Here is a 13,696-nt window from a genome sequence, read left to right on the forward strand (position 1 = left end):
ATGCTTCACTCAAAAATGACAATACTGTCATTATATACTCAACCCGTATTCTTTTATTTTTTTCAGTGGAAAATAGGAGAATTTGAAATAATAAATCTTTTTGAGCTCTTTTCCATATAACGACAATTCATAATGACCATGTCTGTCAAGCTCTAAAAAGGACAAAAAAGCATCATGAAGTACTGTACACTGTACGGCAAGGTTCTCCAATTAGTTTTTTTTTTATATCGATTCTGTGTGAATAGACCATTTGTCGGGAGTTCGTCTCTCAAAATCGTCACAGTTTAGCGTGGGGCATATTGAGGAGCCCTGCTGTACGGTGAGCATTGCATGTGTAGCCGTGTTCACATGTCACACTCTTTCAGGATGAGTCTGGTACAGCGGACAGCAGTGGTCTTGACGACAGCTCTCAGGACCACTTCATTGGACCCTTACCGCAGGACGGTACAGTGGGCTGCAGCAGCGATTACAGCAGCCCCAGTTACTCATACTCCTCCATACTCAACAAATCAGAGACAGGTAGGCTTGCTTTGGCATGCTTTGTGTATGAAGTGCAATATCTGCAACTTTGCCACACAAAGTTTAGCCTCTTCATTTGTCTTGTGTCCTCTGCTCTGCAGGTTATGTTGGTTTGGTGAACCAAGCAATGACCTGTTACCTGAACAGCCTTCTCCAGACCTTGTTCATGACCCCTGAATTCAGGAATGCACTCTACAAGTAAGTAGTCTGCATCACTTGATTGGTGGGACAATTGTAGTCTGTTGTATTTGGTGTATTTGTTAGTAATTAAATATAAAAGTAATGTGTGCTGCTTACTTAAAAAAGGGAACTTAAAGTAACTTTTAAATTATTTGTTACAAAAAAACTGACGCACTAGGCATGCACCGATATGAACATTTTTGACCAATGCCAATTTTAACAAAAAAACAATATTTTGCCACTTATTTTGTCTTCAGATCACTGTTCTACTTAGGAAATACTTCTAAAACATTTTTTCACTCCTTTTTTTGCAGTTTGAAAAAGGAGAACTCACATTTTACATGTACTGTATATAAAAGAACATTACAAATTCATACTATGCATACAGTGCTGTGAAAAAGTATTTCTTGTGTTTTTGTGTATATCATATTAAATTGTTTCAAAAATTCAAACAAAATCTAACATAAAACAAAGGTAATCTGAGTAAACACAGAATACAGTTTTTAAATGATAATGTTATTTATTGAACTAAAAAAAGTTTCACACTGGGCCTGTGTGATAAAGTATTTGCCCCGTAGTTACTAAATCCACAAATCTATGAAACTGCATTCATAATGGGGTTCAGCTGGACTAGACACACCCACTCTTGATTACTGCCAGCCCTGTTCAATCAAATCAACACCTAAATATAACTTTCTCAGCAGCATGAAGTTGGCTAAAAGGTCTCACCCAACAGCACACTATGCCATGGTTGAAAGAAATTCCAGAAATGATGAGAAAAAAGATGATTGAAATACATCAGTCTGGGAAGGGTTACAAAGCTATTTCAAAGGCTCAGGGACTCCAAATAACCACAGTGAGAGCCATTATCTCCAAATGGAGAAAACTTGGCACAGTAGTGAACCTTCCCAGAAGTGGCCGACCTGACAACATTTCTCCAAGAACACAGCGACGACTCATCCAGGAAGTCACAAAAACGGCAAGCACAACATCCAAGGAACTGCAGGCCTCTCTTGCGTCAATAAATGTCACTGTTCATGACTCCACTATCAGAAGGACTCTGGCCAAAAATGACATCCATGGAAGAGTGGCAAGGCGAAAACCACTGCTAACCCAGAAGAGCATTAAGGCTCATCTGAATTTTGCCAAACACACCTTGATGATCCTCAAACCTATTGGGAGAATGTTCTGTGGACTGATGAGTCGAAAGTGGAACTGTTTGGAAGACAGGTCCCGTTACATCTGGCGTAAATCAACCACAGAATTCCATAAAAAGAACATCATACCTACGGTCAGGCATGGTGGTGATATTGTGATGGTGTGGGGATGCTTTGCTGCTTCAGGGCCAGGGCAACTTGCAGTAATTGAGGGAAACATGAAGTCTGCTCTCTACCAGAAAATCCTAAAGGAGAACTTCTTGTCAACTGTCCATGAGTTGAAGCTCAAGCGCAACTGGATTATGCAGCAAGACAGTGATCCAAAGCACAGGAGTAAGTCCACCTCTGAATGGCTCAAAAGAAGCAAAATGAAAGTTTTGGAGTGGCCTAGTCAAAGTCCTGACTTGAACCCGATTGAGATGCTGTGGCAGGACCTTAAATGGGCAGTTCATGCTCAAACCCTCCAGTGCAGCTGAACTAAAGCAGTTCTGCAAAGAAGAGTGGGCCAAAATTCCATCACAGCATTGTGAAAGAATGATCTCCAGTTATCGGAAGCGTTTGGTTGCAGTTGTTGCTTTTAAAGGTGGCACAACCAGCTATTACATTTAAGGGGGCTGTTAGTTTTTCACATGCATGATATAGGTGTTGGATAATTTTTTTGTTCAATAATAAAAAATAAAAAAAACATATATATATATTTTTAAACTGTTTTTTGTGTTTACTCAGGTAGCATATGTTTTATGTTATATCTCGTTTGAGGATCTTAAACAATTTAGTATGAAAAGTACAAAAAGAAAAGGAATCAGGATGGGGCAAATACTTTTGCACATCACTGTATGTTGGGCAATTCCACTCAAGTGTCAACCATATCATTGAAAAATAAGAAGTTTTAACCAAAGAAACAAAAATTCTGTATTATAGTGGTATGATGGATAATGCCATCCAGACCGCTAGAGGGCACCACTTGCTCACACAGCTCTTAATGCGAACTATATTTCAAAATGCAGCCTTTTAAGGTTTAGTAATCGCGCGATTCCATATTGTTTTTTCAAAATTAAGTCAATCAGTCATGCAACATTTATGGATATTATACCGATGTCTCAGAAGTCAAAGTGTGTTGGTTTCAAAGCATTTTAGATGGTTTCCCTCATCATATAGCCTATAGGTAAGTGCCGTTTTCACAACTGTCATGTCCGCTTATGACGTTTTTTCCACATTAACTTGAGAACAATGAAGAATAAAAATAAACATTACATGTACTTAGGAGTGGCAACCCTTATATTGTGGCTATATTATTTCTGGATTGTACTTTTGAATTGTGTTACAAATTAATTATAAATAAACCATTGTATTTTCATATCAGCGTTTTCATGCTTCTAACCGATATGCCAGTGGTTTTAATTTGGTCAATAATTGGCTCATAAATATCGTCAGCCGATACATCGGTGCATCCCTAGTGCGCACGTTATCCCAACACTGTTTCTTTTTCAGTTGGGAGTTTGAAGAGTCAGAGGAGGATCCCGTCACCAGTATCCCGTACCAGCTTCAGAGGCTGTTTGTGCTCCTCCAGACCAGTAAGAAACGCGCCATTGAGACCACTGACGTGACCCGAAGCTTCGGCTGGGACAGCAGTGAGGGTAAGAGCTCCTCCCATACATCACTAATGGGGCTTTTCCACTGCACAGTACAGCTCGACTCGACTCTGCTCGCTTTTTGGGGGTTTTCCACTGTGGATAGTACCTGATACTTTTTTTTTAGTACCACCTCGGTTGAGGTTCCAGCAGAGCCGATACTAAATGTGACGTCAAAACCCTGCAGATCACTGATTGGTCAGAGAGAATCGTCACTACCAGCATCACTGGATTTGCGACACGGGACATCAACCTGCTAGTTTTAAAGTTAGCAACAGCGACAGCAATATCATTTGTTCATGCGACTTGTGCGCAAAACCACGCCATGGTCAAAAAACGAGGTGCAGACGTTCCTCTCGTTAGCGACGAACGAAACAACATGAAACGAAAAAGTCTTTCAGGAAGTTTCTCAGCTGTTGGTCGCACACGGCTACCACTGGACCTACCAACAGTGTAGGGAAAAGTTAAAAAAAACTTAAAAGTGACTACAGAACCATCAAGGACCACAACAGCCGGAGTGGTTCAAACAGAAGAAAGTGGAAGTGGTTCGACCAAATGGACGCTATCTATGGCAATAGACCGGCGAGCAATGGGAGGAGAGTGCCCTGGACTCGGCCACGGCATTGTTGGAGTCCACGATGGACGATGGTACGTTTTGTTACGTTAACTCTATATTCTGCTTGAAAGCTTCACTTTATTTAGTTGACCAGCTACTGGAAAGCTTGCTTCTAAAACAACCAGGCCAATTTAACTGTTACACTTGTGTAAAATCACCATGCAATAACTGCTTTATGCAGCACAATGAGATAGTAGCTAACAGCTAGCGGTCGTGTTATTGTTTATGGTCAGTAATGTTTGTGTCGCGTTTAAGATGATGTCACGGCAGTAAAGGCGGCGCAACTATGACGATCAGCCTATAATCCCACCCACGTTGAGGCGGCACTAAACTGCAGTGAAAAAGCAAGCTCAGAAAAGTAAAGCGGCAAGAGTCGTGTTGAGTCGAACCGTAACGTTCAGTGGAAAAGTGCCATAAATTACCGTTTGAGAAACTTTATCCACATTAGTCCTGCTGTTATCAGATAGCTGGAGGAGTTTAGATTACTGTGAAACACTTTACCTCATCTGTTTTTCAGCCTGGCAGCAGCACGATGTCCAGGAGCTGTGCAGAGTCATGTTTGATGCACTAGAGCAAAAGTGGAAACAGACTGAGCAGGTATGTGATGCAAGCCCCACCCTCTCTTCACATGTCACTTATCCACAGCCAATGGAAGGCCTTGTGTGAAAGTAGCTGAGGAATGCTGTTCACACAGCAGTGTCTATACAGTTGTCAGTCCTGTTTTAAAGTGCTAAATATGATTACGTTCACACACACACAGTTCTTTTATAAACAAGAGTGACAACTGAATTCTACAACTGAACTGAGGTCCTTACATTTTCAAGACTCAGCCCACTTTTTGAGAGTTGTATTCATTAAAGGAAAGTCTGAGTTCAATACACGTTAAGCTCAATTGACAGGATTTGTGTGTTCATGTTAATTACCACCAAAAATAATTTTTTAATACAGTCAAAATGTATGGGTGTGTTTGGGCGGAGTGGCATATGCAGAGTGTCCTGATTAAACTGTCTTGTTTTGATTTTCCAGGCTGACCTGATCAACCATCTTTACCAGGGTAAGCTGAAAGACTATGTGCGTTGTTTGGAGTGTGGCTATGAGAGCTGGAGGATTGACACATATCTGGACATCCCTTTGGTCATCAGGCCCTTCGGGGCAAGCCAGGCTTTTGGCAGTGTGGTGCGTCCGCCCCTCATAATCACTTTGTAGCTGTTTATTAGCAAATTTAGTATTCAGCTGGCACCAGTTGTAGTTTGGTTGCAGTTTTTGTTTAGTAGCTTTAATGTCAATAGCTCACTCGAGCCTCTTTTTGTTTAATTTTTTTTTTTTATTTTATTTATCATAAAAAAGGGGTCCCACTTTTTATTAGGTGTTTTTAACTACTGTGTACTAACATTAAAATACATACAATTCAATGTACTTATTGTGTAACTACATGTTGATCTGCAAAATTCTCACAAGATGTCACATTTGCTTCTACTGAGGTTGAGCTACGGGTAGGCTTAGGGTTAGGTTTTAGGGATAAGGTTGTGATAGGGTTAGGTTTAGGATTAGAGGATAAGGTTAACAGTGTATGTGCAGTTGTAATTAAATGCAGGTACTTTAAATGTAAGTACAATGCAGCAACATGTATTTACATAATAAGAACATTTTACTAAATGCTTAAGTACAATAGTAGTTAAAGACACCTAATATAAAGTGGATCTGAAAAAGGAAATAGAAAATCAAGAGTTCAGTCGTGTTAACTGTTAAATGGGCTTTTATGGCAGCAACAGGTAGGCTAAGCATAACAGTGTCATAACCAGGTGCAACTCGACCAGCTTCCAGCGACAAGATTTGTCTGTCCACACTGAGTGCAAAAGTGCTGCATGACACAACAAGATTGCAGGATTTTGGTCTTGTGCTTTAGTGGCCACACTTGTTTATCTTTCGTTGGATGTATTTGTCCTCATTGTGTCCACTGGTGTGTAACAGGAAGAGGCTCTGCAGGCCTTCGTCCAGCCTGAAACTCTGGACGGGCCCAACCAGTACTTCTGTGAACGCTGCAAAAAGAAATGCGACGCCCGCAAGGTGAATCAGTGCAGGATAAACAAATCTGAGAGGAGCATTATGAAGTTCTCTACCCCATATTTCTGTTTCTCATAAAATCTTTTTTGTCTCCAGGGTCTGAGGTTCCTTCATTTCCCATACCTTCTGACTCTGCAGCTGAAACGCTTTGACTTTGATTACACCACTATGCACCGCATCAAACTCAACGACCGCATGACCTTCCCCGAGGAGCTGGACATGAGCCCCTTCATTGATGTGGAGGATGAAGTGAGAAAGGCTATAATGATTAACTGATGATCTTTTCGGGCCTGTTTACACCTTGTATAAACATCCGTCTCTTGCAGTCTGGTCACATGTGGCAAGCATATACAGGTTGCCTTTTAAACCTGGTATGAAAGAGATGGTTCACCCAAAAATGAAAATTCTCTCATTTTCTCACTTGTCATCCAAAATGTGTTGAACACAAATTAAGATTTTTAGAAGAATATTTCAGCTCTGTAGGTACATACAATACAAGTGAATGGGATCCAAAACTTTGAAGCTCCAAAAAGCACATAAGGGCAGCATAAAAGTAATCCAGTGGTTTAATCCATGTCTTCTGAAGCGATCCAGTCGGTTTTGGGTGAGAACAGTCCAAAATATAACTCAATTTTCACTAAGTCTTGACATCTGCAGTTTTCTTGGCGATCATGATTTCAAGCTTGATTACACTTCCTTGCGCCATCTAGCACTCTGCACATGCGTCAAGCACTAGGAATTGTAATCGAGCTTGATATCATGATTGTGCCAAGACTGCTGTCAAGATGTACAGTGAAAATTGAGTTACATTTTGGTCTGTTCTCACCCAAAACTGCATGGATTGCTTCAGAAGACATGGATTAAACCACTGGAGTCTTATGGATAACTTTTATGCTGCCTTTATGTGCTTTTTGGAGCTTCAAAGTTTTGGTACCCATTCACTAGCATTGTGAGGACCTACAGAGCTGAGATATTCTTCTTAAAATCTTCGTTTGTGTTTTGCAGAATAAAGTAAGTAAGAGGGTAAGCAAATTTTCATTTTTGGGTGAACTATCCCTTTTAACGTGTCTCATAAGCATCTCCATTATCGTGACCACTTTTAATCGGATATCATCGAGGGGAGGGTCTCTGATTTTTTGACTACATTTTGTTCAGTTCTCGAACCAGTGTGGGTATTTCAAAGGGCAGTGCCTATATGATATTTTGATCTGGATAGCTGATATAATACTGATATAGAAATATAAGAATATAAAACAATGTCAAATTTAAATAAACATTTATTTTTTAAAACCTTTAGTCAGTTCACTTACAACAGGCTACTTTTCAACACAATCTTCAAAATGCGTTGAAGCCTGTTTACACTAGATTTGAGTGCTGTCAAATTGTGACCAAATCACCTGAGATGTAAACGTGGTCTAAAATCTTCTTCTCATGGACTCTTTTCCTCTCTGCAGAAGTCTCCTCAGACAGAGAGCTGCACTGACAGTGGGGCAGAGAATGAAGGAAGCTGCCACAGTGACCAGATGAGCAATGATTTCTCCACAGATGATGGTGTGGATGAGGGCATCTGTCTGGACAACACCAGCAGCACAGAGAGAGCGCTCAAACCAAAGGTGACTACACATCCTCTCTGAGCTCAAATGCCGAAGTGCTGTACTAAACAACGGAAGATGAAAGATGAACATGACTTGTTTTCTGTCTGCTTTACAGAGCTCATTGACCTTTGAACTCTTCTCGGTCATGGTGCATTCTGGGAGTGCTGCAGGTGGGCACTACTACGCCTGCATCAAGTCCTTTAATGACGGCCAGTGGTGCAGCTTCAATGACCAGCACGTCAGCAAGGTTAGTTAGCTAGCATCAATCTTAAAGGGATAGATCACCTAAAATGAAAATTTGACTAATCCTCATATCGTTTCAAGCCTGTTTGAATTTCTCTCTTCTATGAAACAGAATAAGAGATCTTAAAGGGATAGTTCACCCAAAAATGAAAATTCTCTCATCATTTACTCACCCTCATGCCATCCAGATGTGTATGACTTTCTTTCTTCTGCAGAACACAAATGAAGACTTTTAGAAGAATATTTCAGCTATGTAGGTCCACACAATGGGCCTCATTCATAAAAATTTCATAATTATACGAAAGAATTGGGAGTAACTTCCGCATAAAATTGAGCTTCCCGAAAACTTTCTGCCGGATTCACGAACGCTTCGTATTCTCCAGATTTGTTAGTACAATTTATGTTATGTGATGTTAGTATGTTAGTGAATTCCAAACATTAGTAAATAGAGCGCCCATGCACATTCATTCACAATGATCATAATCCACGCCCATGAAAATGTAATATAAGGAAGGCTTCAGACTCTCTAGTAAATGACAATAGGAAGCTTTTAACATACTTGTGAACAGTAATAAAATGTTTTATTTTTAATGGAGTGCATTCAAACTGTAAAACATTGATTTAGCAAACACTCGCATCTAAAAAGAAAGTGAGAAACAGGCATCTTTGCTGTCATCAGAGCTTCTTTTGTGAATGAAACAGTCCAAGAGGTCAATAAAAAAGGTTTGACATGAAGCTTTAGTGCCTATACTAAATTATGAAATTTAAATAATAGAGCTTATATCAAATTAAAAAAATGTTGAGCCAGTTACATTAGAGGGCCTTTTTTTTTTTTTTTTTTTTTTTTTTTTTTGTGGAAATCATACACAATCCCATGTCAAGAACTAAGAACTTTTGGGAAAAAAACTATACTTTAAAAAAAAAAAAAAAAAATGCAAGCAGCAAAGAAACTAAAAAAAAAAAAACTAAAAAACTTTTTTTTTTTATTATTATTTATTTTTTTTATTTTTTTATGGTTAATTTCACTCATTTAATTTTTTTTTTTTCATTATTTAATTTGACTTCTATCAAAATGCAGTTTTTGCAGTTTGCCTGAAAGAACACAACACATTCGGATGTCATATGCACAATTTACATGTGGTTGGGAGCAGGTGTAGATTTTGTTCGTACCAACTAACGTTTGGAAAAACCAAAAACGTTCATGAATACGAAAATTAACATCAGACCGGCTTTACGAACAATTTACATAAAAATTTGTTCTGCTCGTGTTTCATGAATGAGGCCCAGTGCAAGTGAAGGGGGTCCAAAACTTTGAACCTCCAAAAAGCATATACATGCAGCATAAGAGTAATCCATAAGACTCCAGTGGTTGTATCAATGTCTTCTGAAGTGATCCTGAAGCTTTTTTGGGTGAAAACAGACCAAAATATAAGTCATTTTTCACTGTACATCTTGACATTAGCAGTCTCCTAGGCGATCATGATTTCAAGCTCGATTGCACTTCCTATCATATTTTAATTAGTTTTAAGAGATCTTGAGGCCCTTCTGGAAGTGTGCTGAGGACCCCTTGTGGGTCCCGACACCCTGGTTGAGAACCAGTGGATTAGATCACTTCAGAAGACATGGATTAAACCACTGGAGTCAAATTGATTACCTTTATGCTGCCTTTAAGTGCTTTTTTGGAGCTTCAAAGTTTTGGCCCCCATTTCTTGTGTTGTATGGACCTACAGAGCTGAGATATTACAAAAATCTTCGTTTGTGTTCTGCAGAAGAAAGAAAGTCATACACAGTGTTATCTTGTTTGTGGTCTCGTTTTTGACCATACAACCAATGACATTTGGGGAGGAGAGGAAGATTATCAGTGAATCATGACTTAAATTTTGGTCTGTTTGTTACACAAGTATCGTATGGCTTCAGAACGCATGAAATATTACGCACAAGTCATATGAACGTTTTTATGGTCATTTGGAGGGTTTTTTGTTCCATGTTGGCAGCATAAATCGCCTTTCACTTTTGTTGTATGGATAACAGAATTGCTCTGACATAATGCCTCCCTTTTTTTGGGGGATGAAAGAAAATAATACAGACATTAGGGTGAATAAACAATGACAAAGTTTTCATCTTTGGCTGAACTACTCCAACTAATCATTTCAGATTTTGACAGTATTGTAATTTGTGCTGTTTCCATTGTATGTGTGTTTCAGATCACACAGGATGACATCAGGAAGACATATGGTGGATCCTCAGGGAGCAGAGGCTATTACTCCAGTGCCTTTGCCAGGTGTGTGATGCTTCATAGTGATCTTTCAAGATGCCAGAGAAGGTCCTCATAAAACACATTGTGATGTAAAGTCTGTAATGATGCTCATGTTCAGCATATTTTCTGCTTTTGTGCTCCAACAGCTCTACAAATGCATACATGCTCATGTACAGGCTAAAAGAGCCCTCCAGGAATGCAAGTAAGGGAACTGATATGGGTTTAATGTTGTACATTGGTAATTTACTCTTTTTCATGTCCTTCAAACATTAGTATTACAGCTAATTTCCTTTAATGCCCTCTGTGTGTTTGCAGAATTCCTTGAAGTGGAGGACTTCCCCGAGCACATAAAGAGACTGGTGCAGCAAGAGAAAGAGTCTGAGGAGCAGGAGAAGAGACAGAGAGAGATTGAGCGCAACACATGCAAGGTACAAAGTCTAAAGATGCAACTATATTTATTTTGACTAGTCATTTTTCATTTAGACCAGTTTGGTTTTACAGACGGAATTATCAGATGTTGCTTTATAGAATCGTGCATTGTTTAGACACAAAGCTGAACTTTTTTTTTTTTTTTTTTTTTTACTTCTAGATCAAGCTCTTCTGCATGCATCCAGTGAAGATGATGATGATGGAGAACAAACTTGAGGTTCACAAGGACAAAACTCTCATAGAAGCAACAGAAATGGCCTTCAAGGTAAGCAGGGCCATTGTTATGTTCCTCTTATTTGAGCCCTGTTGGCTAAATACACAGCTCAGTTAAATGTGAAATCTGTGACCTTTCTAAGATTAACAACGTTTCTTGCCTGATAAAATAAAAGAACCATAAACCAGTTCAACAAGATCACCAAACTCCGTCTCTCTGAACAGGTCACTGATTAGATTAGATCTTACTGATTAGTATACTTGTGTTCACATATACTGTATATGTGTTTATGTTTGTGTGTGTGATTGTCGTCTTGGTGATCAGCTGATGGATCTTGAGGGAGTTGTTCCACTGGACTGCTGTCGATTGGTCAAGTACGATGAGTTTCACGAATATCTGGAACGTTCATACGAGGGTGAAGAAGATATGCCCATGGGTCTTCTGCTTGGTGGGGTCAAATCTTCATATATGTTTGACCTGCTGCTGGAGATCCGAAGACCAGACCACGTGTTCCAGCCCTATAAACCTGGAGGTAGACACTGAGCTAGAAATCTGCATTCAGTGTCCCAATACATAAACCTCTTAAATGCATCATCAGCTGTTCCCAAATTGTTTTTATATAGTTCAGTATTCTGCAGCCCATTTGATGGCAGTGTTATTCATAAAATCTCCTTTGATTTCTACAGTTTTAACTCCAAATTTGGCTTGCTGTAAATGGATGTGTTTTTATTTTCATTGCAGAGGTGATGGTGAAGGTCCATGTTGTTGATCTAAAGAGTGAGATTATTCGTGCTCCAGTCAGTGTCAGGGCTTATCTAAACCAGACCATTACTGAGTTTAAGCAACTCATTGCACAGGTAAATACTCTTATTTCCTGTTTAACTTTATTCATTTATGAGAGTTGGGTCCTGGGTAGCTCAGCAAGTAAAGACACTGACTACCACACCTGGAGTTGCAAGTTGGAATCCAGGGTGTGCTGAGTGACTCCAGTCAGGCTTCCTAAGCAACCAATTGGCCCGGTTGCTAGGGAGGGTAGAGTCACATGGGGTAACCTCCTCGTGGTTGCCATAATGTGGTTCTCGCTCTCGGTGGGGCATGTGGTGAGTTGTGCGTGGATGCCACGGAGAATAGCGTGAAGCCTCCACACGCGCTAGGTCTCCGTGGTAACGTGTTCAACAAGCCACGTGATGAGATGCACGGATTGACGGTCTCAGACGCGGAGGCAACTGAGATTCGTCCTCCGCCACCCGGATTGAGGTGAGCCACTACGCCACCACGAGAACTTAGAGCGTATTGGGAATTGGGCATTCCAAATTGGGGAAAAAATAATAATAATGATAATTTTTGAGAGTTTGAAACCCTGTCTGCTTCCATCTAACATTATCTGTTTTTTGTTCTCAGGCAACGGGGCTTTGTGTAGAGACGATGCGTGTCATCCTAGAGCGCTGCTACAATGACCTTCGCCTTCTTTACGTACCCAACAAGACGCTGAAAGCAGAAGGTTTCTTCAGGAGTAACAAGGTTCACCTACATAACACCATAGTGGCTTTGATCCAAACCCTAGTGAGCTGTCTACCGTCAACTTTGGCAGCTTGAAATGCTTGTCATAGGCATCAACTCTACTCGTATTCACTCACACATGCCACACAAATATTTCTCCTCAGGTGAAGTTCTTCAATTCTGCGTTAGAATTTGGCTAAAACAAGTCTTTGCATTAGGGGTCGACGATTAATCGAATCCGATATTTATAATTTTTCAGATTATTGGATTCGTTATTTTGTCTAAGCTGATTGCTGATAAATTTTATAATGCGCTCCGTTACTACAAACAGTAACCTCTCTGAAAGGTTACTGGTTGTAGTCGGCTCAATGCCCCACCCACAGTATTTTCGGACTGGTTATATGTCACTATTAAATGGCCAATCAACACTGTACTCCGTATTCATGGGGAGAGGTGGAAAAGAGGAAATCAGCGAGAGAAATATACATCACTGAGAGGACAAGCTGTTTTCAAAGGTAAGAATTCAGATACTGAAGTCCGGGTCCTGACACCGGGTTTGTTCCATCCGGAGTTCTCCGATTATGATGAAAAATATTTCCATTATTTGATAGTCAGCCCATTTATAATTAACTATAACAAACAGTATTTTTAAGCTGCACTATTTAGATATACATTGTTTGTTTTTTGTAGATTTGCATTTGAAGGAAATATAAAAATGGTTCATGAAAGGGGGCTTGGGTAGCTCAGTGGTAAAATATGCTGGCTACCACCCCTGGAGTTCGCTAGCTTGCTAGTTTGAATCCCAGGGCGTGCTGAGTGACTCCAGCCAGGTCTCCTAAGCAACCAAATTGTCCCAGTTGCTAGGGAGGGTATAGTCACATGGGGTAAACTCCTCGTGGTCACTATTATGTGGTTCGTTCTCGGTGGAGCGCGTGGTGAGTCGAGCGGTTGCCGCGGCGGATGGCGTGAAGCCTCCACGCGCTATGTCTCCGTGGCAACGTGCTCAACAAGCCACGTGATGAGATGCGCAGGTTGACGGTCTCAGACACGGAGGCAACTGGGATTCATCCTCCGTCACCCGCGACCACGAGGACTTAAGAACACATTGGAAACTGGGCATTCCAAATTGGAAGAAAAAGGAGAAGAAAAAAAAAATGGTTCATGAAGACTTTTACATACATTTTCTCTCAGGGGTTACCCCCATACTGTATCTTTCCTATGTTTATAAATGGTAGAAGATCCCCCATAGTCCACTACTTTGGTTGTCTTTGGGCCACAATGTCCTCATTCT

General features: G+C 40.3%; 1 protein-coding gene across 2 annotated transcripts in view; it reads left to right on the forward strand.

Moving 5' to 3' along the window:
• Positions 1-13,696, forward strand: part of LOC127455617 (ubiquitin carboxyl-terminal hydrolase 47-like) — a 58,003-nt gene that overhangs the window by 32,073 nt on the left and 12,234 nt on the right. For both annotated transcript variants that reach the window (XM_051723676.1, XM_051723668.1), the window contains exons 4-19: positions 366-519; positions 621-717; positions 3,348-3,493; positions 4,621-4,700; positions 5,130-5,279; positions 6,075-6,170; positions 6,264-6,416; positions 7,622-7,780; positions 7,878-8,009; positions 10,210-10,286; positions 10,409-10,464; positions 10,578-10,690; positions 10,852-10,956; positions 11,230-11,437; positions 11,647-11,762; positions 12,307-12,426. In XM_051723676.1, the coding sequence (XP_051579636.1) occupies positions 366-519; positions 621-717; positions 3,348-3,493; positions 4,621-4,700; positions 5,130-5,279; positions 6,075-6,170; positions 6,264-6,416; positions 7,622-7,780; positions 7,878-8,009; positions 10,210-10,286; positions 10,409-10,464; positions 10,578-10,690; positions 10,852-10,956; positions 11,230-11,437; positions 11,647-11,762; positions 12,307-12,426 (1,962 nt within the window). The remainder of the gene's footprint in view (positions 1-365; positions 520-620; positions 718-3,347; positions 3,494-4,620; positions 4,701-5,129; positions 5,280-6,074; positions 6,171-6,263; positions 6,417-7,621; positions 7,781-7,877; positions 8,010-10,209; positions 10,287-10,408; positions 10,465-10,577; positions 10,691-10,851; positions 10,957-11,229; positions 11,438-11,646; positions 11,763-12,306; positions 12,427-13,696) is intronic.

The sequence above is a fragment of the Myxocyprinus asiaticus genome, chromosome 2 (assembly GCF_019703515.2).
Source record: "Myxocyprinus asiaticus isolate MX2 ecotype Aquarium Trade chromosome 2, UBuf_Myxa_2, whole genome shotgun sequence".
Lineage (NCBI taxonomy): Eukaryota > Metazoa > Chordata > Actinopteri > Cypriniformes > Catostomidae > Myxocyprinus > Myxocyprinus asiaticus.